This window comes from Phoenix dactylifera, chromosome 12 (assembly GCF_051530095.1).
Source record: "Phoenix dactylifera cultivar Ajwa chromosome 12, Ajwa_hap1_PhDact_Kaust_v1.1, whole genome shotgun sequence".
Lineage (NCBI taxonomy): Eukaryota > Viridiplantae > Streptophyta > Magnoliopsida > Arecales > Arecaceae > Phoenix > Phoenix dactylifera.
The window spans coordinates 9,501,762-9,524,141 of NC_143201.1; the positions used below are offsets into that span (position 1 = coordinate 9,501,762).

The 22,380-nt window shown below is 39.7% G+C and overlaps 1 protein-coding gene across 1 annotated transcript; it reads left to right on the forward strand.

Moving 5' to 3' along the window:
* The first annotated feature begins 4,213 nt into the window (after nucleotides 1–4,213).
* Nucleotides 4,214–18,089, forward strand: LOC103705957 (U2 small nuclear ribonucleoprotein A'). Its single transcript, XM_008789874.6, has 8 exons — nucleotides 4,214–4,571; nucleotides 4,712–4,752; nucleotides 9,857–9,986; nucleotides 10,071–10,276; nucleotides 16,781–16,954; nucleotides 17,276–17,326; nucleotides 17,419–17,583; nucleotides 17,914–18,089. Exons 1-8 carry the CDS (start codon nucleotides 4,490–4,492, stop codon nucleotides 17,917–17,919), a joined length of 855 nt encoding a protein of 284 aa, XP_008788096.2. The 5' UTR covers nucleotides 4,214–4,489; the 3' UTR covers nucleotides 17,920–18,089.
* The last annotated feature ends 4,291 nt before the right edge of the window (nucleotides 18,090–22,380 follow it).

Consider the following 22,380-nt stretch of genomic DNA (forward strand, 5'->3'; position numbering starts at 1 on the left):
GCGTACAGTAATGCTCTGGCCACCATCGCCTTCGGGGGTGAACTACTACCCTCGTAGACTTGGGCGTTCCTGTCCAGCCAAGAATGATAGGCCAGGTAGGCAATACGAGTCCCTCTCTCCTCCAACCCAGATCCTAACACTAAGGCCTCCAGAAAATGCAAGAACTCCTCAATGGGCGACCACCTCAGCTGTTGATCATAAAGGAACCCCACACATCTCTAGATCTGGCTAGCCCGAGACCCTCGACTAGCACATGATAGATGGACTCCTCCATCTATGGGCATGCTCCATAATCGGCAGCTATCCTCACTCCCTGCTGCTCCAGGATGCTCCTAGTGGATAAGTAGCCCTATGTACTTTCCACAGAAACAATGCAATGAGGGGATGGACACGTAGTCTCCAGATCCAGCAACCGTTAATCCGCTGAGGCACCGCTCCCCCTCTCATCCTCGATATGTCATGGGAGCGCACAATCGTTTGCCCAAATAGGCTCCATACCCTTGTGTCCGCCGCCCCCCCCCCCCCCCCACCGAGATCGATAATGACAGCACCCGCTTAGCAAGCTGCTCACCAAACACCCGCCTGACAAGATCTACATCGCATCTTTGCTCTTCCTAGATAAACAAGTCACTAATTGTGCGACCCTCCAACCATCTATGGTCAATCAATGTGGGCCAATCCTGCAATGTTCTCTCCGATAACTACTTATCCTTGAGAATACTGATAGTCCGACCATCCCCAATCTCCCACCTGATCACCGGAAGCACCTCCGGGGCACGAGCGCATATCTCTCTCCAGATGAATGAGGATCCTCGTCCAGTTTGAAAGTCTACCGAGGTGGTGGGGTCCCCATACTTCGCCCTCAGTATAGAAGCCTAGAGACTCCCTAACTCTAGAAGAAATCTGATTGCCAGCCTAATGACTAGTGTCTCCCTGCGCTCGAGTAAAGAGTGGACTCCCAACCCACCCTGACTAGTAGGCTGATAGATAACCTCCTATACTAGTCGGTGGATGCCCCCTCTATCCCCATGCTGCCCCCGGATGAAGCTTCCGAACATCCTCTCCAGGTCTCGGAGCACCGCAACAGGTACCAGTGTATTAGATAGTAAATAAACAGGGATGGAACTCAAAACTGACCTAATGAGTGTAACTCTGCCCATCATCGACATGGCGCTCACCTGCTAGCTCTCCAATCTGCGTCTGATGCTTGCCTCCATAAATGTGCACTCCCCCTCCGCAGATGCCGGCCCGTGATCGGGACCCCAAAGTATCTAAGTATCCCCTCTTGCTCGCCAATCCCCAGTCTGCTCATAATGGAGGCCTTCCCCGGTTTGGGCATCAAAGCCTGCAATGGGCAGCATCTCCATCAGCTTCTTTTCTTGGAGCATGGTGATGTAAAACTGCCAAGAAAGTGCTTGGTCGTCTTGGACTTCTCCTATACTATTCCTGGTCGGAAGCTTCATTAGTAGGTGATAGGTGGAGACTATAGAACATAGAGTGTTCAGTCCTGGTTGTCCCAAGATAGCATTGTAAGCTAATGGGACCTTGACCACCAAGAATTCAACATTATTGTGGTCTACCTCAAAGCTTGCCCTATAGTGACTAGAAGGGTGATGACACCTTCCACTAGGATCGATCTCCAAAAAACCCAACCAAAGCAAAGCTGATCTTCCTTACCCGATCAGCTGGCAAGTTCATTCTACGAAAAAACTCATAAAATAACATATCTACCGAGCTTCCATTATCGACTAGAATTCTTTCTATATCAAAGTTTGCTACGATAAGGAAAACTATAATAACATCATTATGAGGGGTCTAAACACACTCTACATTAGAGTCTGAGAAGAAAATAATCTTCTCCATCTTTTGCCTCTTTGGCATTGAGCTTCTGCTCTGAGCAACTCGGCGGCAAGCTGTTCCCGATTGGTGTCAACTTAGTCTCGTGGGTCATGGGCATATGCACCGAGGTAGCCCCACTAAATGACAACTTCGATTTCATTCTTGAGTTGGACATAGTCCTCGGTGTCATGCCCATAGTCTTAGTGGAACTGGTAGAATTGGGTCATGTCTTTGCAAGCACCTGATCTCGTCTTCTTGGGACATTTCATATAGCTTCATTGTGAATCTTCCGAGAGATGTTGAGAGGAGTAAATCTCTTGAACGTCATGGGAGGACTCCTCGATTGGCAGGAACTTTCCTCATTCCTTCTTGCCTTCTTGATAGGCTCTTCTAGATTCTCCCAAGCTCACTTATTCTTCGTTTTACTATGCTCTCCTTTGGTAGATTTGCACTAAGCTTCCAGGGCCTCTTCGGCGTTGATGTAACTGTCGGCTCAGGCCATGAGCTCGACGTAGCCTTTCGGAAACTTTTTCTCTAGGAAGAAGAGGAACCGAGATGTCTTCAATTCGGTCCTCATAGCGAACATAGTAACCGAGTGGTTTAGGTTGCAGATCTCTAAGGTGGTTGCATAGAAACAGCTGACATACTCCCGCAAGGACTCATCCTCCCTTTACTTAATGGAAAAGAGGGTGTTAGAACCCTTCTTTTGCCTCTTGCTACTCATAAAATGGGCAGCAAACATCTTGGCTTAACTGAATGAACGAAGTTTAGCTATAGTTTGATGTACCACAACTGGGCTGCCTTCTGCAACGTGGCGGGGAAGGCTTAGCACAGTACCATATTGGTGGCGTTTTGGAGTATCGTGAAAGCTTTGAAGCTCTCCAGGTGATCTAGTGGGTCCATAATCCCATTGTACATCTCGAGTTACGACATCTTGAAATATGCAGAATAGGTTCCTCCATTATCTTTGCTCGATGGTGAACTCTACTTTCCTCCTTTGCTCGGCTTGGTGCTTCCTCAAGGCCTCGATTTAGTGATCCATCTCCTCGAACTTGTGATCAAGGTTTGCCTCCCTCTTAGAGGCTCTTTCAGACTAATGGGGAGAGGAGTGGTTGGATGCTGATTCTTCCCAAGATGGAAAATTAGTGGATCGACTCCAAGAATTTTGTCCCGAACTTCATGGATGAGAGTGATGACTATGAGGGGCCATTTTGGGGCTTTGAGGACTGGCATGGTCTTTTTGTTGAGCCCATCCCAAGCTCCGATGAAGGAATGATGGCTTGGCTGCGTTGGGATTTCCTGATGGCTCGGCTCACGAGCTTGCTGCTGCCATTGTTGTTGGTTGGTGGCTGGCTACTGCAGGTTCTAGATGGTTGTGGTCACCACTTGAACCTGCTGTATAAGCAATTGAAACTACTCAGCTGCAACTGCTGGTGTTGCCTACGGTTCTGGTGGAGGATTAGTTGAGCATTACAAAGTGCGGGTGTGCACTTTTTGAGACTCCATGGAAGTGACCCGTCTGTCCTCTGAAAAAATCACTTTGAATGGGATCAAAGAGCCCTCCTTCTAGTGATTCGATCGAGGCATTGAATGGAAAAGGTTGTGAAGGTCTCGACAATCGATTGCTTGGGCTGTGTAGAATGGCGATGCACCCAAAATCGTGTCAGAAGGTTGAGGTCGTGCTTTGGAATTTCGATGTATTGTAGAGTTTATCCTAGAACAACAAAGACAGAATTTTTCTTGCCGGAGAGTGTCCGACGAAAGATCCTCTGATGCTTAAATCATGAAGACACTCAGAGAATAGTGGAGGTTTAGAGAGCGGCAACACAATGGTCTGCTAAAGATTTAGAGCACTTACCTAAAAGGTCTCATTGAGTAGGTTGTATAGGCCAAAGCCGATGCTTGTTGCTGGAGAATTCGGGCACATGGGTTGGCCGTCTTTAGTAGGTCACCATACGTTCCGAATATCATGCACAGTTGTTTTGCACACGCATCACACTCCGCGCATTGAGATAATTTTGAAATTTAAAAGGCTGCCCATGCGCTTCTTAATCTTGCCATGTGGCAGATTCTAATTGGCAGATTGGAGGCTTTATGGGAGGTTCTGATTGGCTAATTTTCCACATGAACTATAGTTGGTTTTGAGATGTGTCACTTAAAAAAATAAAAACTATTGCAAATAGTCAATTAACTAAAGCAGAAAGGCAAACTACATTGGTTGGACCGCTATAGGTGTAGATAGGTGGATCTAGAAGGTAGTAAAATCATTGTTGTGGTAAGGCCAGGATGGGACCATAAAAATAAACCAAATGAGCTTATCAGGTGGTGGGCCTCGTTTAACTCACATCTGGTCTAATCCAGCCACATTCGGAGCCCAACCATAGCTGCCACTCACTAAGCTGGATCCAACCCTCCTTAAGCTGGCCGGTCGGATTAAGCCTTCCGGAAAGTGCAGAGAGGGCATAACAAAATCGACTCACGGAGCTCACTCGCCGCGGCAGGTGGCTTCTTCCACCCTCTCTCTCTGTCCCTTCCATTCTCTCGCCGCCGCTCGCTTCTCCAATTACTTTTAGGCAAGGGCACCACCACCGCTAAAGCACGGAAGTGGTTCTTTCGTGCCCTAAAGGTAGCAACAACAGCAGGAGCAGCAATGGTGAGACTGACGGCGGATTTGATATGGAAGAGCTTGCACTTCTTCAATGCCGTTAAAGAGCGAGAGTTGGACCTTCGAGGTTTATATGTCCTTCTCATCCCTCGCCTTTCGCCACGCTTCTGTTTAGATTTTGTTATTAGGGTTTTTATCTCTTTTTGTAATTATGTTCTCAAGAGGCTTTAGGGCTGGCTTACTGATATCTGGTCCTGTTTGGTTCAGGGAATAAGATTGCAGTCATAGAGAACTTGGGTGCCACTGAGGTCAGCTGGATTTCCTCTTCACTTCTTTCTTTTCCTTCTTATATTGATCTTTTATTAAACGCCTGGCTGTTTTTTTTTTATTTTTTTTATTTTGTGTGATGGATTTGGTGGCTATTTCTGGATTATATGTTAGTTGATATTACGTAGGAAGACTATCTTTGGTCCAAATGTTTGTGATGGGGAACAAGAGAGCTTTGTAGTGTGTGTTCTAAATATTACTGCCAGTGTTGCCGAGGATGGTCGACAGCATTTCTTGCAATATCGAGTTCATAATAATGTAGAAGGGCTTTTAGCATCGGCTATGGTCTAGGGATATAGAGATACTATGGGATCAGTATCGATGCAAGAGGAGGATCAGTAGTTGTGCGGGTACGGAGAGGTTTTGTTCCTAATACTGAGAAGGATGGTGGTATGTAGGTCTGGATGGTTTGAGTCTTAGATATTGTTGACTTGGAAGTGGCCTTGCAAAATATTAGATGAAGGGAGCTACAACTTTTGAATCCATTATTTTGATCATTAAGGGCAGTACACCTTTTACTGGACATCACAGCATCATCTAAAAGATCATTACTTTTAAAGGGAAAAAGCAAACAACATGGCCACCCCTTTTTAAATGCTAATTTGAAGCATTGTTCGAACTCACCACATTAGCTATTTAATGTGGCAAATTCATTCTTGTCTAGACAGTATTGTTCAATGGATTCTATGTACGTAATTAACCTTACTAGCTGTAACGGATTTATTTTGCCTTCCCATTTTCTGTTTAAAATTATGACATTAATGGTGGTGGCAGGGTCTGCCGAGCCAGGCCGAGCCGGCCCGGTTCAAGCAGTATCGAGCCGATCCGATGTGAAACCGGGTCGGTTCGGCATTCCTATTCGGTTCCTGTCGGAACCACTATTGGACCGTCCGGAACTGGCCAGTTCAGTGTCAACTCGGTGAGATCTAGTCGGTTCGCACCGAGTCAACCCAGTTTCGAACCGAGTTAGGATGACATTATTGCCACGGTTACCTGATGCCTTTAAAAAAATATCAAGAAAGCATCAAATTGGATCTAAATTTGTTGAAAAAGTTTAAAAAGAGGGATTACCAATTAAATTTTTTTGAAAACTCCAAAAAAATAAAATCAGCGTGCCGGTCTGTGAATTGGCATGCCTTATCCGTGCCAGTTCGGTACGGCCCGGTATTGGGTCGGCAGACTGGTTCGCTGATACTGACTGGTATGCATATGTACCGGCTGCGTATCGGTCTTGTACTGGCCCGTACTAGCGTGCGCGCTGTGGATTTTAAACCACAGTGCGCGCAGAGCGCCCCGCGCGGGGTGATTTCATGTCGCGCGGGCACAATTCCACTTGTTGGGAATCGCCCCGCACGGGGCAGCGCGCTTGCACGGGTGCAGGCTAGCTCATCGTGCGCTGCCCTGCGCGGGTCATAAATGCCACTGTGGCCAGCTCTAGCACGTCCGTGCGGGCGCGGACGCGAAGCAAAAAAGAAAAATTTCTGCGCACGTCTGTGAACCAAAAAAATAAATAAATAAATCACAGACACGAAGCAAAAAAAGAAAAATTTTTGCGCACATCTGTGAACCAAATAAATAAATAAATAAACAAAAATTGGTTCGTACTGAACCGATTCTAGTACGAACTAGTCTCGAACCAGTCCGATAGGCAATCGATACGCCTACCGGTACCGGTTCAGCATACCTTGGCCGCATCCATCTGATGCCTTTTAAAAAAAACATTAAGAAAACATCAAATGGGATCTAAATTTGTTGAAAAAGTTTAAAAAGAGCAATTACCAATTATTTTTTTTTGAAAACTTCAAAAAAAATAAAATCAGCGTGCCGGTCTATGAACCGGCATACCCTATTCATACCAATTCGGTACGGTCTGGTACTGGGTCGGCGGACTTTGGGTGGTAGGAAACTGTTAATGAGTTTTTATAGTTAGAAGATATGATTGTTATTAGTTTTCTTGTGTTCAATTTTTTCTTTTTTGCATATTTTGCGATAATAACTAATTTGATTAAAAATTTCTTTGGCTATCCTCTTTTATTCTTATTGCAGATTTATAACTCTTTTGCCTAGCTGCCTTATAAATTTGGATGATAGAATCTCTGATAACTTGTAATGTGGTTGCTTTTGCTTATGGCTGCACATACTATAGCCAGGAAATGAACACTTACAAACTATGGGTGTTTGTAACATTGGAATTATTCCTTATGAGCTTGTGAATAACATTTGACTTCACATGGTGGGCAATTGCAAGTTTACAGGTGCTTATGGTTCTTGTGTTTTGGACTTTGGATGGGTATATGCAGATAGTTGGATCCATATAGGTCAAGGATTCAGTTTAAAGGTGGATGAGAATCACGGCATTACGCTATGGTTATTTCTAATTCTGGAAAAGGAAGCACTTTATTTGAAATCAGTTGTGTTGAAACTATAGGTGTATACAAGTTGTTAATGAGTGATTATGTTGTGGCTTTTTACATTGTTTCATATCAGACTTAAAATTCATCTGATGTATTGGTTGGCTGCTGGCCCTTATCTCTTGAGAATGGGTAGCTGGTATGGCTTTTGGGTGTTGTGGCTTCATGTAGACATTATGGAAGTATCTAGTTAATTGTTTGCTGGATTTGTTAATTCTCAGTCAAAGTAGTAAGTTTTTTTAGCTGGGTTGATATCACTTTGTGAAAATTTTTTAGGAAAGATTCCGTCCCTTTAGGAAAATTATCAAGCACTGCTTTAGGGTTTTGAAAAGGAGAAAAGATGCTGAAGTTTTAGATCTGTTTACTGCATGTAATTCTCTCATCTTCCTCTGGTTTCTTTTTTTTGCCTCTTTCCTTTAGCAAAAGGACTTGATGATTTGACATGTTATTGGTGGAAATGGTCCTCTGCAGCAATTGCTTGATCTCTGTGGTTTCTGACTTTTGGAGTCCTAATCTAATACAAATCTAAAGTGATGTATATCTGATTCGTTGGTCAGATTTTTATATTATTCTTTGTACTTTCTTCGGTATTATGAGCCACTCATGTGGGTGTCTAGGAACACTAGATTGCAGAGCCATATAGTTGTGTTGGATGGGATTTTGTCTTTTTTCAGTTGTATTAAGAGGAGGTCATTTAGTTAAGATGGGCCATTACTTGTGTTTTTTAAAGATAAAAGAGCGAAAAAACAAGGTTAACTTAGAAATGTGAAGTTGTGTAAAGTGGTTGCCCTCTCTTGGATCCGCAACCCACACATATGTATATACCAAGTTCAATGATTGGTGCGGCATGAACTCCCTAGTCCAACTTTTGAGCAGCAGAACACACACACGTACATGCTCGTGCGTGCCCACATGCTAGAATGCCTATAGTCTTAGGGCAAGCCTATCAATCATTATTTAGAATTTAGATAATTTTTATGGAGATCTGGAAGTACATACTTAAAATTTGGATGTTACTTCGTTTTGTATAGAGATTTGGAAGTACATACTTATCATGTTAGATTTCTCCTTTTATGGGTAAGGTTTGCCGAACTAGTACTGAGACTCGTACCGGTCGGTGCCCGGTACGGTTCGGACTGAGCCGAAACAGAAATGCTGGTTCACGGACCAGCACATCCTAATTTATATTTTTTTTCTAGTTCTTTCTCTTTTCGAATTTTTTCTATAAATTTAAGTCTAATTTGATTTTTTTGTTGTCTTTTTAATGTCTTTTTGATGTTTTTTGATATTTCTATGACCTCGTTATAAGCTAGAATTATTGCCACAGCCCCTACAAAGGCTCCAGATTCGGTGCGAACTGAGCGATTTGCATCGAATCCGAGTCGAACCAGCTGAAACCATCCGGTTCCGGCCTCTAGGTGGCTGGAATTGCTTTCTAATGGCAAACGGACCTGATTGGAGACCAGTTCGGGCTGAACCGGCCGGTTCACCTCGGTTCAACAATTCTTGCTCGTGGGCCCTCTAATTTAGTGGTATTCTAGTGCACAACTCAAAGCATAGATCTTCCATATGTTAGCCCACCTGATATACTATGGGATACTAAGGATTTAATTATATGCACAAGGCCTTAAGATGTTATGGAATTCAAATAGTTAAAGTTTTCTATATTTGGCATGCTTTGAAGATGTCAAGAATTGGATGTTTTAATTTCGAAAGATAATGGAGATTTTATGATTGCTATCAACTAGCTTAGCCAGTTTGCCCCTTATCCTTTGGGGTAACTTGATGAGGAAATCTTCAAGACTGCAAACAGGTTTTAATTTATTTTGTAACTTCTATTGTTCAAGAACTATTACTGCACTACTTTTATGGCGATCACCACACTGAGGAGATACGTAAGCTAGTGAATGACATAAAATAACCATTAGCAAATCTAATAGTTTCTAACGAGCTTTTCTTTAGTTTCTTTTCTGTCATATCATGTTTTAAACATTATAACCTCTTTATCTCTTGTAGGAGCATCAAACAGTAGAAATATGCTTCATTTTGCTAATGATGTCACTAAAATGCACTTACTGTGTAACAACTAAAACTCCAAACCTCTATGCTAATTTCAATATACCACTAATTTGGTGGTCATTTGTAACAATTTGGTTTTCTTAAGTATATTTGATCCTTAAGTGTGCAAATAGAGAAGGATTGAAATATATTAAGTTGATGGATATAAACATTATCCTATGTATACATATGCAGTTATGATGTACTTTAGGTCATGGTATGTTCTTGGTATGGGCTTATAACTGTAAAACATGCATGCAAGCTTTTTGATTGAATGAGTTTCCTTTACTACATCAAATGCTTGTCCAAAATCTTGGTGCTCAGTCTTGATATTGAATCTTATTTATGGTATTTTGCATATGTCTCATTACTTTTTTTATTTTTTAGAAGTGTACTTTTTTGTATAAAAGCTGAATGCATAGGGCTGGTTTATAGGTTTTCGTTTCTTTTATCTTGCTTCTTTCTTTTTCTTTGTACATATTGGTTTGATAAAATATATTTTCTGTATGAATTTGCTGTTTAAATACTGAATATTCTGTACTTTTGAAAATGAAGTTTTGAGAACTTCATATATCTGCATTTTATAGTTGTGCACTTTCTCTTGTCTCTTTGGCAGGACCAGTTTGACACAATTGATCTATCTGACAATGAGATTGTCAAGCTCGAGAACTTTCCTTACTTGAATCGTCTTGGTACTTTGCTAATTAATAATAACAGAATCACTCGTATCAACCCTAACATTGGAGGTGAGAAAAAATGTTCAATATCAATATCAATTATTTCTGAATTGGCATGTTTTTAATACATTTAGTTTTTTTTGCAATTCACAGAATTCTTGCCGAAGTTACATACCCTGGTCCTTACAAACAACCGTCTAGTAAACTTGGTGGAGATTGATCCCCTTGCATCTCTTCCAAAGCTGCAATTTCTTAGCTTATTGGACAATAATATTACAAAGAAACCAAATTACCGGTTATATGTGATCCACAAATTGAAACAGCTACGGTTGCTTGATTTCAAGAAAGTAAAACAGAAGGTTAACTCTTACTTGGCATTTTTTACAGTTTTGATGTGATTTTAGTCATTTGAGAACAATCCTTGACTGCTGGGAAATGAAGTTTTAGCGAAGTGTATCACTTTGAAGAAGGTGGTATTGTCCTTAACATGCATATGTATATGTGGCTTCTTTATAGTCTGATGCATGCATCTTGTTGGCAAAACACTATTATCTTTTCTTGGGAAATTCTAGTTGGTTATTTTATATTGTTAGTATTCTAGTGTAATACATTTTTCAAACCAACGTGCATGCACCAGTTCTTTTATATTCTTGGAAAGTTTTAAGCTTCATGTTAGGATCAAAATTTGGCTTGAATTCAGCTTGCTCCATTAGTAATCAAGCTGAGCAAGAGTTGGGCTTCACTTGCGCTAGCTTTGCTCAATTAAGCTGGGAATAGGAATTAATTAGTAATAAATATAAAGTTTCTTATTTTTCTTGTCATAATAAAAACTATTATACTAATATAATTTACATATAAAAGAATGTATATCAGCTAAATATTGAGATACATCAATGAAACTTAGCCTAAGTTATACGTGTGTGTCCTTAGAGGCCTTAGGTACTCACTAGATTTATCAAATGAGCTGTTTGTGAGCAGCTCAAGTTCGGCCTGAAATTAAATGATCTGGTTTGAGCTTGGCTCGATTATTGAATGAGCTGAGCCCTTCCTTGCTCGACCTCAGCTCATTTACACCACTATTTCCTAAATTTCAACTAGCAATCTGTTTAGGGCATTAGATCTTGTTCATCTCTTCTTTATTCACATATTTTTCCATGGTGGTTCATATAACTGTCACAGAGGTAACCAATGTTGAAGGTCTGGGAGATCTAATTTTTAACAATATAGGATCCTTTTTTACCCTGAAATTATACAGATTTGCTCTGAAAACAATGAAACCATAGTGATGAATGTGGAGATCTTTTTAGTTTGAATTTGTTCATATTTTTCATGATCGTGACATGGATTACTTTTTTCCTTTTTCTAATATTTGTTAAAATTTAATATCCAATGTAAGTGTAAAATTGTTGCTGTGTAAATGTTTTGTTATTAAATATTGTTCATTATAGAGGGATGTTCTGTTATAGATGTAAGCAACATGAAATTCCTAAGAGTATTGACTTTGAAACCTGATTCCCTAACTAACAAATTAAACAATGATTAACAGTAGTTACATACATACATGCAGCCTATGTGCATACATGCATACGTACATACATATATACACACATATGCACATATATACATACATAGCATGTACATATATAAATTATGATGTCAGATTGGTCAAGAAATTGTGCTTCTTCATCCACTTTTTTACCATTTGAATTGCCAAGAAAATGAAAAATCCCACTCTTGGCTTCACTCTTGGCTTCCAAGCTCTCCTTTTGGTTAGGATCAACCCATATTTCTAAGCATCTGTATCAAAATGTTCAGTAGTAAAGAGTGCCTTCGTACACAAATGATCATGAGATAGATGAGGATAGGCATTTGTTTGGTAAAGTATGGAAGGATGGAAATGACTACATTTTGGTAGGAAATAGACATAAGAGGATAAGATGAAAAAAATGTTTGGGCTCGAGAAAAAATTGTTTGGACTAGAGGAACTTAGGTGAGGAAATACTTAATTTGGGTTGGGAGGCTTAAAAAAGAAGATAGGACAAGAAGAAATAAGAATAGCTAAAGTTTGTTAAATGAGTCAAATTTTCATGAGAAATTGAAAATTAGAAGGCAAGGAGTTAAATAGGATAATTGGATTTGATATCGTGGAATTGCTGATGTATTATACTCTATTTCTCCTTTTCTGAATTTGGCGCTTTGCTCTTACTATTGAAGTCTTAAAATGATGTCTCCCTAGCCCAAATCTATTAAATTTTGGCTATTTATCCTATAGAACCAGTTAGGAAAATACAAAATATATGAAGGATATGTTCACTGTCATCCTATATCTTTAATGTATATTCTTTTTGTATTAAAAACTATTTAGGGAATCTCCATACACAAAAATGGAAAAGAAAAATAGGTATTTTCCTATTACTGGGTTACAATCAAGGATCGCCGTGCTAGTACTAGGGCACGTATCGATTGGCTGGTGGTATGGTTCAGTATGCCCTTGTGTCATTTTATGCCGGCCCGTATTGACATAGCAGAGAGGGCGAGGGAGAGGGAGAATGGGCAAAGAGAGGGAGAGAGAGGAAGAAGGCCGGTGGAGCATGGCCTGACACAATAGAGAGGATGGGGGATAGGAAGAACAAGATAGAGGAAAAGATAAAGAGAGGGGGAGGGAGAGGGAGAGGGAGAGGGAGGGAGAGAGATGGACGGTGGCGGATGGCCGGTAGAGGCTAGCGGAGGTTTGGGAAGGCCAAAGAGGGGTGCAGAGGGGTGGAGGGCTCTGCCCTCTAGACCCCTATTTCAAACGAATTAGGAGTTCCAGATGGGGCTCTTTTTCTTATTTTGAAAATTTTAAGTGAAGTCAGCTACCCTCTTGCCAACTTTACTTAATATTTTCATAATATTTTTTTTAAAAGTTTAAAAATATTAAGTGAAGTCGGCAAAGAGGTTGCCGACTTCACTTAAAATTTTCAAAATAAAAAAAGAGGTCCTATCTGGGACTCCCATTTTGAACGAAATAGGGGTTCGGAGGGTGGGCCCCTTCTTTGGTCACCTCCATCGACCGTCCGCCACCCTCTCTCTCTCCTTCTATCTTCCTTTCCCTCTCTCTCTCTTTTCTTCTCTTTCCTTTTTCCTCTCTCTCTCCTTCCTCGGTTTATCATTTTGAATGCTGAAACCATCTTGATCAACTGCCGGTACGGCTCAGTACGTCCTGAATTAAGCTGTTTGGGATGGTTCCGCATTCGTTAGTTATAATGGGTGTGTTCCACATGAAACAAAATGGTGTGAATTTGCCAAGGTGGTTAATGTGGCCCACTGGACATGGACAAATTGCATCGGAAGCTTCTCTAAAGATGTTTTAAAAGGTGATTGCCTTGGTTGCTTAGGAGTCTGCTTTGATGTTAGTTAGGTGTCATGTTTGAGTGCGGAAAATGAGATCGTTTTATGAATTGGTATCGAATGTTGCCAAGTCCGTACTTCATTGACTTGCTAAATCTTATTTGATATGTTGAGTTCTATTTTCTGGATTGTAACTATTCTTTTTAGATTTCTCCTTATGTTTTATTAATTTTTTAAATTTATTGTTTTTGGGCCACCTTGAACTCTACCTCCACCCAATGCCATGTTGCTAGCTGGTCCTTAGTTCAAAGCTGTCTGGTGCCTGCTAAGTTTGAAAAACGTAGTTCTCACATACTGACATTCTTCAGCTGATAAAGTGTACATGAACTTGTAATCTTTAGAATAAGGACATAAATATGCTCGCCTACTAGTTTAGCTTAGTGGCTGGCATGGACACTTAGGTATGTTATGTGCTGCTTGAAGAAATTCTTTCTTGCATCTGATGAGGCTCTTATTACATGGTTTTTTTGTAGTGAACTAAAAGTAGAATGAATCCCCTGCTCTTTTATTTGAGGTTAAATCTCTCTCTCTTACTGACAAACATTGGGACACATCGCTCTTGCCACAAGTAGAAAAGTGCATGTGAAGCACATGTATGAAGCTCTTTGTGGGACGTGCCACTTAAAAAGCTATTCTTCAAAAGTAGGAGCAATGATATCCATGACTCCCCCTCTTCTTGTCCGCCAACAAATTGAAGGAGTGGTATAAATTATAAAGAAGTATGTTATTTCATCCATAAATAATATGGGGTCTGCAACCATGATTGAAATAATTTAGACCTAGTCTTTACCTACTCATCGGCATCATCACTTGAGCAAGTTCCCATCAAAATGGGGTTGGCTGGGGTCCACAGATTTAAGTTGAGAAGGATATATAAAGAGGTCAGTAAATTTTATGATCATTTGTTAAAACCAATCTCTAAGAATTGATGTTAACATCAACCCTCTAAGAGTGGTGCCTACAACAAAGTCTAGAAGGCTGGTCGCACTGGTTGATGTGTAAAATGCCGGCGTTATGGATCTTAATTTAAATTCACCGAATCAAGGAGCAGCTCCTGATTTTCCTAAACTTTAAAAGATTAAGGATGAGAAGACTAATTTAAGGTACTCTGTTCATCTCAGAGGCAGAAATCACAAGCCAAAGTTTCCATTTGAATCATACAACCAAATTGATTATTTCAAGAAAAGTAACCCAATGCAATCCATATTAGACATTCCAGGGGTTTTTGACTGCCATCCCAAATATAAAATTTCAAGGTATATTGTATCCAAAACTGAATAAAAGTTCACCACCAATTATATTAAAATCCAGAAACAAGAAAAAATATTTTAAATTAGCACACTGTTGTTTTTCCCTCTGATGAACATATGATTCAACTTAAAATATAGATTTCACTAGATTGATCATACAAGGAGTGCATCTTCTGTAAATACTTCCATCACAGTAACCATTCATCTGAGTACTATGATTTCCCTACATCACTTAGTCTTCAAATTCAATCCTCTAACATGACATCATATTTCAGAATAGGTAGAATATTTTCATTTCTGTCCAACTTGTCGACAATTCAAAGCTTTAAATAAAATTTAACTAGTTTATGAAATCTTTTATGTTGTCTCAGTTTCTAATAGGGCTGAAAAATCGATTAAATATGGATCGGTTATGAGCATATTCATATCCTTATCTGCTTTTATTGGGTGAAGCCATATGGATATGAATCGGATGCTAAGAGTTGTTTCCATATTTTCATTCTAAACCAAGATTGATACAAATTGGATATTAACAATGGAAACATAGATACTGATTTTAAGGATAATGTACGAGTAAAGTGTCATTCGACTTTGTGTTTACTAATTCAAAAAAGTATACAAGCTCTGCAACTTATTTTATTATTTTAGAAAACAAACAAATGATTGGACAAAGAACGATGAAGCAATAACTTTATCCGCTTAATGGAGCCTAACTCTTCAGTGTTGAGAGTCACTAATGTTTTTTAAACTAAACTAAGTATACAAATCACATGACTCTGTAATGGAACCTAATAACTCAAAGCTACACATTTTGTGTTAGTTTAATGGTTCAAGGATGCATTCGACCAAGATCACTATATGGAAATAAAATTGAAAACATAGTGATGCTATCACTTCACCTGTGGAGTTTTTAAGAGCTATAGGTCTGAAAATGGATTTGGTACAAATCAGATATTTGTGTATGCCCATTTCTTAGACATTAGTCGGATGCGAAACTTGAGTCATTATCTGGATAGAATCAGATTGAGAAGTGGATCTAGATCAATATTGTTGGATCTATTCTCACACGTAGTTTCTGAGATACATGGATATGTGAAACATTTATTAAAGCAATTTAGAGAAATAAGATCTACATTAATATTGGAGTTTCAATGCAATGTGTATATAATAGAAGTTATATGAACCTATACTGATCTGCTATAAAGCATTATAGAAACACGTACAGGTGTATGCATATTCTAAGCTACTGATAAAAAATTAAATATGACATGCCTACATTATTTTTTTCATCAAAAAAAGACATGCCTATATTATTTGACTCATCTTAAACAATCAAAGAACACCAAGATGAGTGAATTAACGACTAATCTTACTTGACAAGAATGATTCTGTCAATTATTCTTTCTCTTGCCTTCTAACAAAAAGCTGCATTATTGGGGATGCCAATTTTCTTCAGAGTTTTGAATTGATATTTCCGTTCTGGCTATCTGAGAATTGAGTTAGTCGATTGTCCTTGACTGCTATGAGGCAGAATGTCATGATAATTTTTACTTTTCCAAATTAATCTAATTTCTATCTGTTTTTTCTTTTCTTTTTTCCCCATTTATTGGGTGAGCTTATGTGCTATTTACTAGCAAAAACGATTTACTAGCAAAAACTAAAATTTTAAAATCATTTTCCTTTGAATTGTATTTTGCGGTTTGGCATCCATGATATTGGGAATAATGAATTTGGTAACAAAATGAAGCACTATTCCTTTTTCCTAGCTAATGATTTCATGTTTGATTGCTTTGTACTGGAAGAATATATCTTTTCCTTCCCTTTTCATGCATATCAACAGTCGCAAGATATCCTTGCTTGCATATTGGTACTTTGGCAACATGAAGTTTTCCTGTATTTACATATCCAAATAAATTCCACCTTTTATGGACATGTGACTACTTTGGTTGACAGACCAACATATGATATTTTGCTTTGTTCAAATATCCTTTATTTTCTATAGTTGTTGGTTGCTGATAAACCTATACTGTTTCAAAAACTTCATTTCTGATATATGTTGTTGGGACGTGTCAAACTCTTGGAGGCACAATATATGCTGATTTCACATTTATGCTTCTTGTAAATTGTGATTTTTGTGGAGCTGCTTATCCTCGATCCTCGAGTTTTTTTGATGATAGACCTGTGTAATTTGATTTATACAATGTTCTATTTCTCTGTCATTAGGAGAGGCATGAAGCAGAGCATTTGTTTGCATCGAAAGAAGCAGAGGAGGAGGCCAAAAAGGTACCTGCAAAGACATTTACTCCAGGTGAAGCTCCGGATGTATCAGATGTTTCAAAAGCAGAGGAGGCCCCTAAAGTTGTTGCCCCCACTCCAGAGCAAATTACAGCCATCAAGGTAATACATAACTTTGCAAACTAGTGCATACTCTAGATTTTCAAATTTCAAGGCAATGCATTGCGTTCCCAGTAATATTAGGAAATGCGTACAATTGTGCATCTTTATTCTTTAATATTGATGTCAACATAGTATTTTCTGGAAATAGCTGGTGTTTCTACTCTAGCTTTTAGTCCTCTCTCTTGTTTGTAGCCAGTCTTTGACGATATAGAAATTTGCTTATATATCTTTGCAAATGGCATATGATGTAAATCTATGCTTGAATATTAGAAGCTAGTCTTTGCCCGATTGAAGAATGACTGTTAATCATGGTATGTGCAGGCTGCAATTGTAAACTCTCAGACACTTGAAGAAGTGGCAAGACTTGAAAAGGTATTATACCTCTGCACTATAAAACAGATGTTCTTGCATGTCATTTGGTTTCTTGCCATGCAACTTGACTGATTTTCATTTGCCATGAGCAGGCTCTGAAGTCTGGTCAAATTCCTGCAGAGTTTCAGATACTGGACAAGGATGTACACATGGATCCAACCCATGCAAAAGATGACAAAATGGACATGGATGGTCAGAATGAAGTAAATGATGCTCAAGATCAGAAGGAAACTGAAGATCCAACACCTATAGAACAGGTGACATCCCACTCTACTGCCTGAATCCTTTTTCTTTCCTTGCATAATAAATTGCTGATAAGATGATTATTTGAATACCAGTTAAAAAATTGTATTCTGCATGAGATAAAGCATGCAGCTTTTGAGGTGATAATTTTCCAGCCTTTTTAGGTTACGATCAAAAAAAATTTGCTCCAGCCTTGGTCTTGTGTTCCCAACTATCTGTTTTGAAAGCTTTCGCCTTTTTCTTTATCATATGCTCTGAGGCACTGATTGCCAGGTACTAATTACTTTTGCTCTTTCTAGGAGAGCTGGTTATAACCATTGGTTTGTCCTCTTATCTTTTTTCAGGACTGAGAAGTGTTTCTACCAGCAATTCTTTAGATGGTTATCGTTCCTGGCAGGTTGACTGTTCCAAAGGGCTTCATAGTTGACTGTATCTGAAGATGACTGTATCGTGTGAAGCTGTGTATCGAAATTTCTCTTTTCCCATTCTACAACTAATAGTATTCTGTGTCTTCTTGATTTGCGCTTGGTCTGATTATATGACACCATTCAACTTGATACTGATAGGTCTGCTGAATCCAAATGTTTTCATGAAACAATTCTGAATGAAAGATGATGTGGTGGAACAAACGACTTTGGGGTCAGTACCACATCTAAGAAAAAATGGATGGCTAACAGTGTTGATAAACTATTGATTACATAGAGTTTCCTCCTTTTATGTTCTGAAAACCTGATTTAGGATCACAGTTAGCTTGTGGTCTGCTCCCAATTGTTGTCAGATGCATTTCATCTGAAATGGGGATCTAACTTTGTGAACAGCTTATGAGCTCACTTCATAGAAATTCAGTCAACTGCCAATGAATTTTGAACTATGCCTTGGTATTGGTGTAGTTTTCTCAAAGTGAGTCAGAAAGCTTTTGCTGCTTGTGAGTATGCCTGCTACATCACTTGCAAAACAACATGGCATTCTGATGTCGGACAGCAGGAGAAAAGAGGGAGACAGAGAGGAGAGAAAAAGGAGAGAAGAAAAAGGCGAGAGGGAGAGAATTAGGCTTTGCACCTAGCTCTAGTTCAAGGCTTCACACCAAGGCTAAAAGAAAAGAATCACAAAGAATATCAACCAAGAAGCTAGTCGTCCTCACCAATGAACCAAGAAGTGCTGGATATCTCCATCGTTGATAAAAACTGTTTGATCGTCTAAAATAATATTAATGTACTCTTGTTGTGCTCGGTGGGGATTAATAATAAGAGAATCATCGGGCTCAGAAGATGGCTCAACAAAAGGGTTATCAAGGATTGTTGGTGCCCCTTGAAGTAACCAAATTTTCAACATTAAAAGTTGGACTAATACCAAAATCAAATGGAAGGCCAATAATATAGGCAATAGTGCCAACCATGTGCAACACCCTGAATGACCCAACACCATGAGCCCGCAATTTCTTAATGGTTCCAAGAAGAAATCGCTCAGGTCGAATACATGTCATTACGTAATTCCTAATTTGAAATTCCTTAGTATGGAAATCTTCTTGCATCTTATATTGAGCATTATGTGTATGAATGCGTCTGTGGATTTTCTAATGCAACTTATAAATGTGTTGTGCAAATGCATGTGCAGATTCAAAACTCCGAACATCGGGTGATATGGGTAAGAGAGATCTGGAGGTTTCCTAGCTTTGTAACCATGCACTACCTCAAATAGACTCCCGCCTATGGACCTCGTGACTGAATTATAGGGGTGAACTTCTTGGACAAATAGAGCGGGTACCAAAGATTCACTGAACAAGAATTGGATCGACCAGAGATGGTGACATTAAGGTCAAACAACCAGGGTCTCCTTGAACATACTAAACTTGGATCACACACATCTTTGTTGTTTTCTTGGATATGGTATCGAACATAAACGCTACCGTTGTTATAACAGCATAGCCCAACGACTTCGTATATCCTGACATATCCAATTTTGGAAACACAAGATGTTTACTAGCATATCTCCACTCTTCACGGGTCCCCCATCATCAACAAACCCACTGTTGATCTCTTTCTAGATTTTCCTTCTGATGCAGGTAATGAGAGCTCATTAGGTAATCTCTCTACGTCCGATTCCACCGAGTCTGGATTGTCCACTAATTTGATCATCACAACCGGATCATCCGAGCCTCTTCCCAGTGTTGTCCTTCATCGCTTTAGTAGGGTAAGATCCACCCAATCTTATCTTAATGATTATCATTGTTTTTATGCTCTTGCTACCCTCTATGAGCCTCGCAATTTCCGTGAGGCCAGTTCTAATCTCCTTTGGCAGAAGGCCATGTCTGATAAACTCCAAGCTCTTCATGATACGCATTCATGGGATTTGACTGACTTGCCTCCTGGAAAGACTGCAGTAGGATGTAAGTGGATGTATAAGATCAAGATTCGTGCTGATGGTTCAGTAAAATGCTACAAAGTTCGTCTTATGGCTCGAGGATTTACATAGGAGTATGGTGTTGACTACGAGGAGACTTTGCTTCAGTAGCACGTCTTACTATTTTTCGTTCTTTACTTGTAGTTGCAACTATCAAGCAATGGAAGATGCATCAGATGGATGTTAAGAACACTTTTCTCAATGGTGACTTAGCTGAGGAAGTGTATCTATAGCCTCCTCCAGGTCTTGCACATTCACAGGGAAAGGTTTGTCGTCTTCGAAAGGTGCTCTATGGCCTCAAGTAGTCTCATTGAGCTTGGTTTTCCAAGTTCAGCTCAGTCCTCACTCAACAGAGTTTCACTCTTAGTGCATATGACTCTGCATTATTTCTTCACCAATCTGAGGCTGGTATTATTCTTCTCTTGCTATATATGGATGATATGGTTATTACTGGAGATGACGTGTTAGAAATTCAGTTTCTTGGACAGCAGTTTCTTGGACAGCAGTTTGAGATGAAGGATTTAGGATCTCTCAGCTATTTTCTTGGTCTCAAGGTAACATCCAGCTCAGATGGCTACTATCTCTCACAGGCTAAGTATGTTTCCGAGTTGATATCTCATGCTAGGTTGATAGATAACAAGACCGTGGATAATCCTCTGGAAATGAATGTCAAGCTTCTTCTCACAGATCGTAAACCATTGATAAATGTAACTCTGTATCGGCAATTGGTTGGCAGTCTCATTTACTTGACCTTGACACACCCTGACATTTCTTATGCAGTCACTCTGGTTAGTCAGTTTATGCATGCACCACGCTCTACACACTATGTAGCAGTCCTACGTATTCTTCGATATGTTAAGGGTACACTATTTCACAGCTTTTATTTTTTGGCCTACTCCACTTTAGATATATATGCCTATTCTGATGCTGATTAGGCAGGAGACCCTATAAATCATCGCTTTACCACAGGCTATCGCTTCTTACTTGGGTCATCTCTTATCTCTTGGAAAAGCAAGAAGCAAATGGTTATCTCTCGCTCCAGTACAGAGGCTGAGTATCGTGCACTGGCAGATATTACCTCTGAGTTCTTGTGGCTTTAATGGCTACTACATGATATGGGTGTTCCTTTAACTAGTAGTTCTTCTCTTTATTGTGATAACATTAGTTCCATGCAGATTACTCGTAATAATATATTTCATTAGCGAACGAAGCATATTGAGATAGATTGTCACTTCATTCGGCACCATATCAAGGAAGGTACTCTTCAGTTGATATATGATGCTTTTGGGGATCAACTTGCTGATATCTTTATGAATTTGGTTCGCAAATTCATGTTGGCATCTTCACTCCCATCTTGAGTTTGAGGGAGGATGTTAGCTTAGCTGTACATTAGCTGTACAGTAGATATAATTAGCTATATAGTAGCTGTACATGACCTGTACTGTAGCTGTACATGACCTGTATACGATAGCTACCTTCACTTATAAAAGGTAGGCTATCGCTGTTTCTTTGGTGGATATACAAAAAGATCATTTTCTCATTTCCCTGCATCTCTTCCTCTTCTCCCACTCTTTCTCAACACCTGTGTTGAGACAAATATAAATTTGAGTCACCACTGAGCTTTGATTCGGATGGTACAACGTCTCGCCTTTTTAGCAACAGTGAGGGCTTGATTTTGCAGGCACCATTCATTTTGACTCCCTTTTCTGTCTATCAAAATGCATTGCACCTGGAAGCACAAGCACTAGGCCCAACGTGGGCCACGTCGGGTGGGTGGAGGGATTGTTAGGTACGGAATGGGGAGTGCGAGTAGAGTCCTTCCTCGTTCTCGGATATGATAAAATTAAGTCAGAGCACAACTACAAGCCCTTCTTTGTATTTGTGTGGCAGTTGAGTGACACTTTGGGTGATGAGAAATGGAGGACGGGCTCTACTAACGAGCAATGGAGTGGAGGGCAACAGGTGGACTGGAAAGTTAAATTCCATAGGGTGGTTCCGAAAAGTGAGACAAACGAAGGATGCAGCTGATCCATGATTGGAATTAGAATCTAAATGAATTGAAATGTGAATAGGAGTAGCCAACATGTTTGATTTATAACTGAAATCAAAATCAGAATAGAATTTAAATACTAAAATAAAGTCAGAGTTGAATTTTAAAAAATTGGAGCATTTCAATTATTCACTTTGGAATCGAAATGAAAATAACTCTTTCCTACCTAACAGCTGAAACAAGAGTCACTCATTCTCAATATCCATTTTTCCTACAACCAAATATGCCCTAAAGGTCAGGAGGGAAGCATAGAGGATAAAGAAGATGGCCCAGGGAAAGTTGGTAGAAGAGGTAGACAGGATCCACCCGGTTTCACTTCCTCTTCTTATTTCAAAGCCAAGCCAGACCCCAGCACGCATGG

What these genes read in the sequence shown, in the direction of transcription:
- LOC103705957 (XM_008789874.6), top strand. Translation starts at nt 4,490, where the DNA reads ATGGTGAGACTGACGGCGGATTTGATATGGAAGAGCTTGCACTTCTTC. An exon ending in AGAACTTGGGTGCCACTGAG is followed by an intron (nt 4,753 to 9,856) that starts GTCAGCTGGATT and finishes TCTCTTTGGCAG; the next exon opens with GACCAGTTTGACACAATTGA. An exon ending in TCAAGAAAGTAAAACAGAAG is followed by an intron (nt 10,277 to 16,780) that starts GTTAACTCTTAC and finishes CTCTGTCATTAG; the next exon opens with GAGAGGCATGAAGCAGAGCA.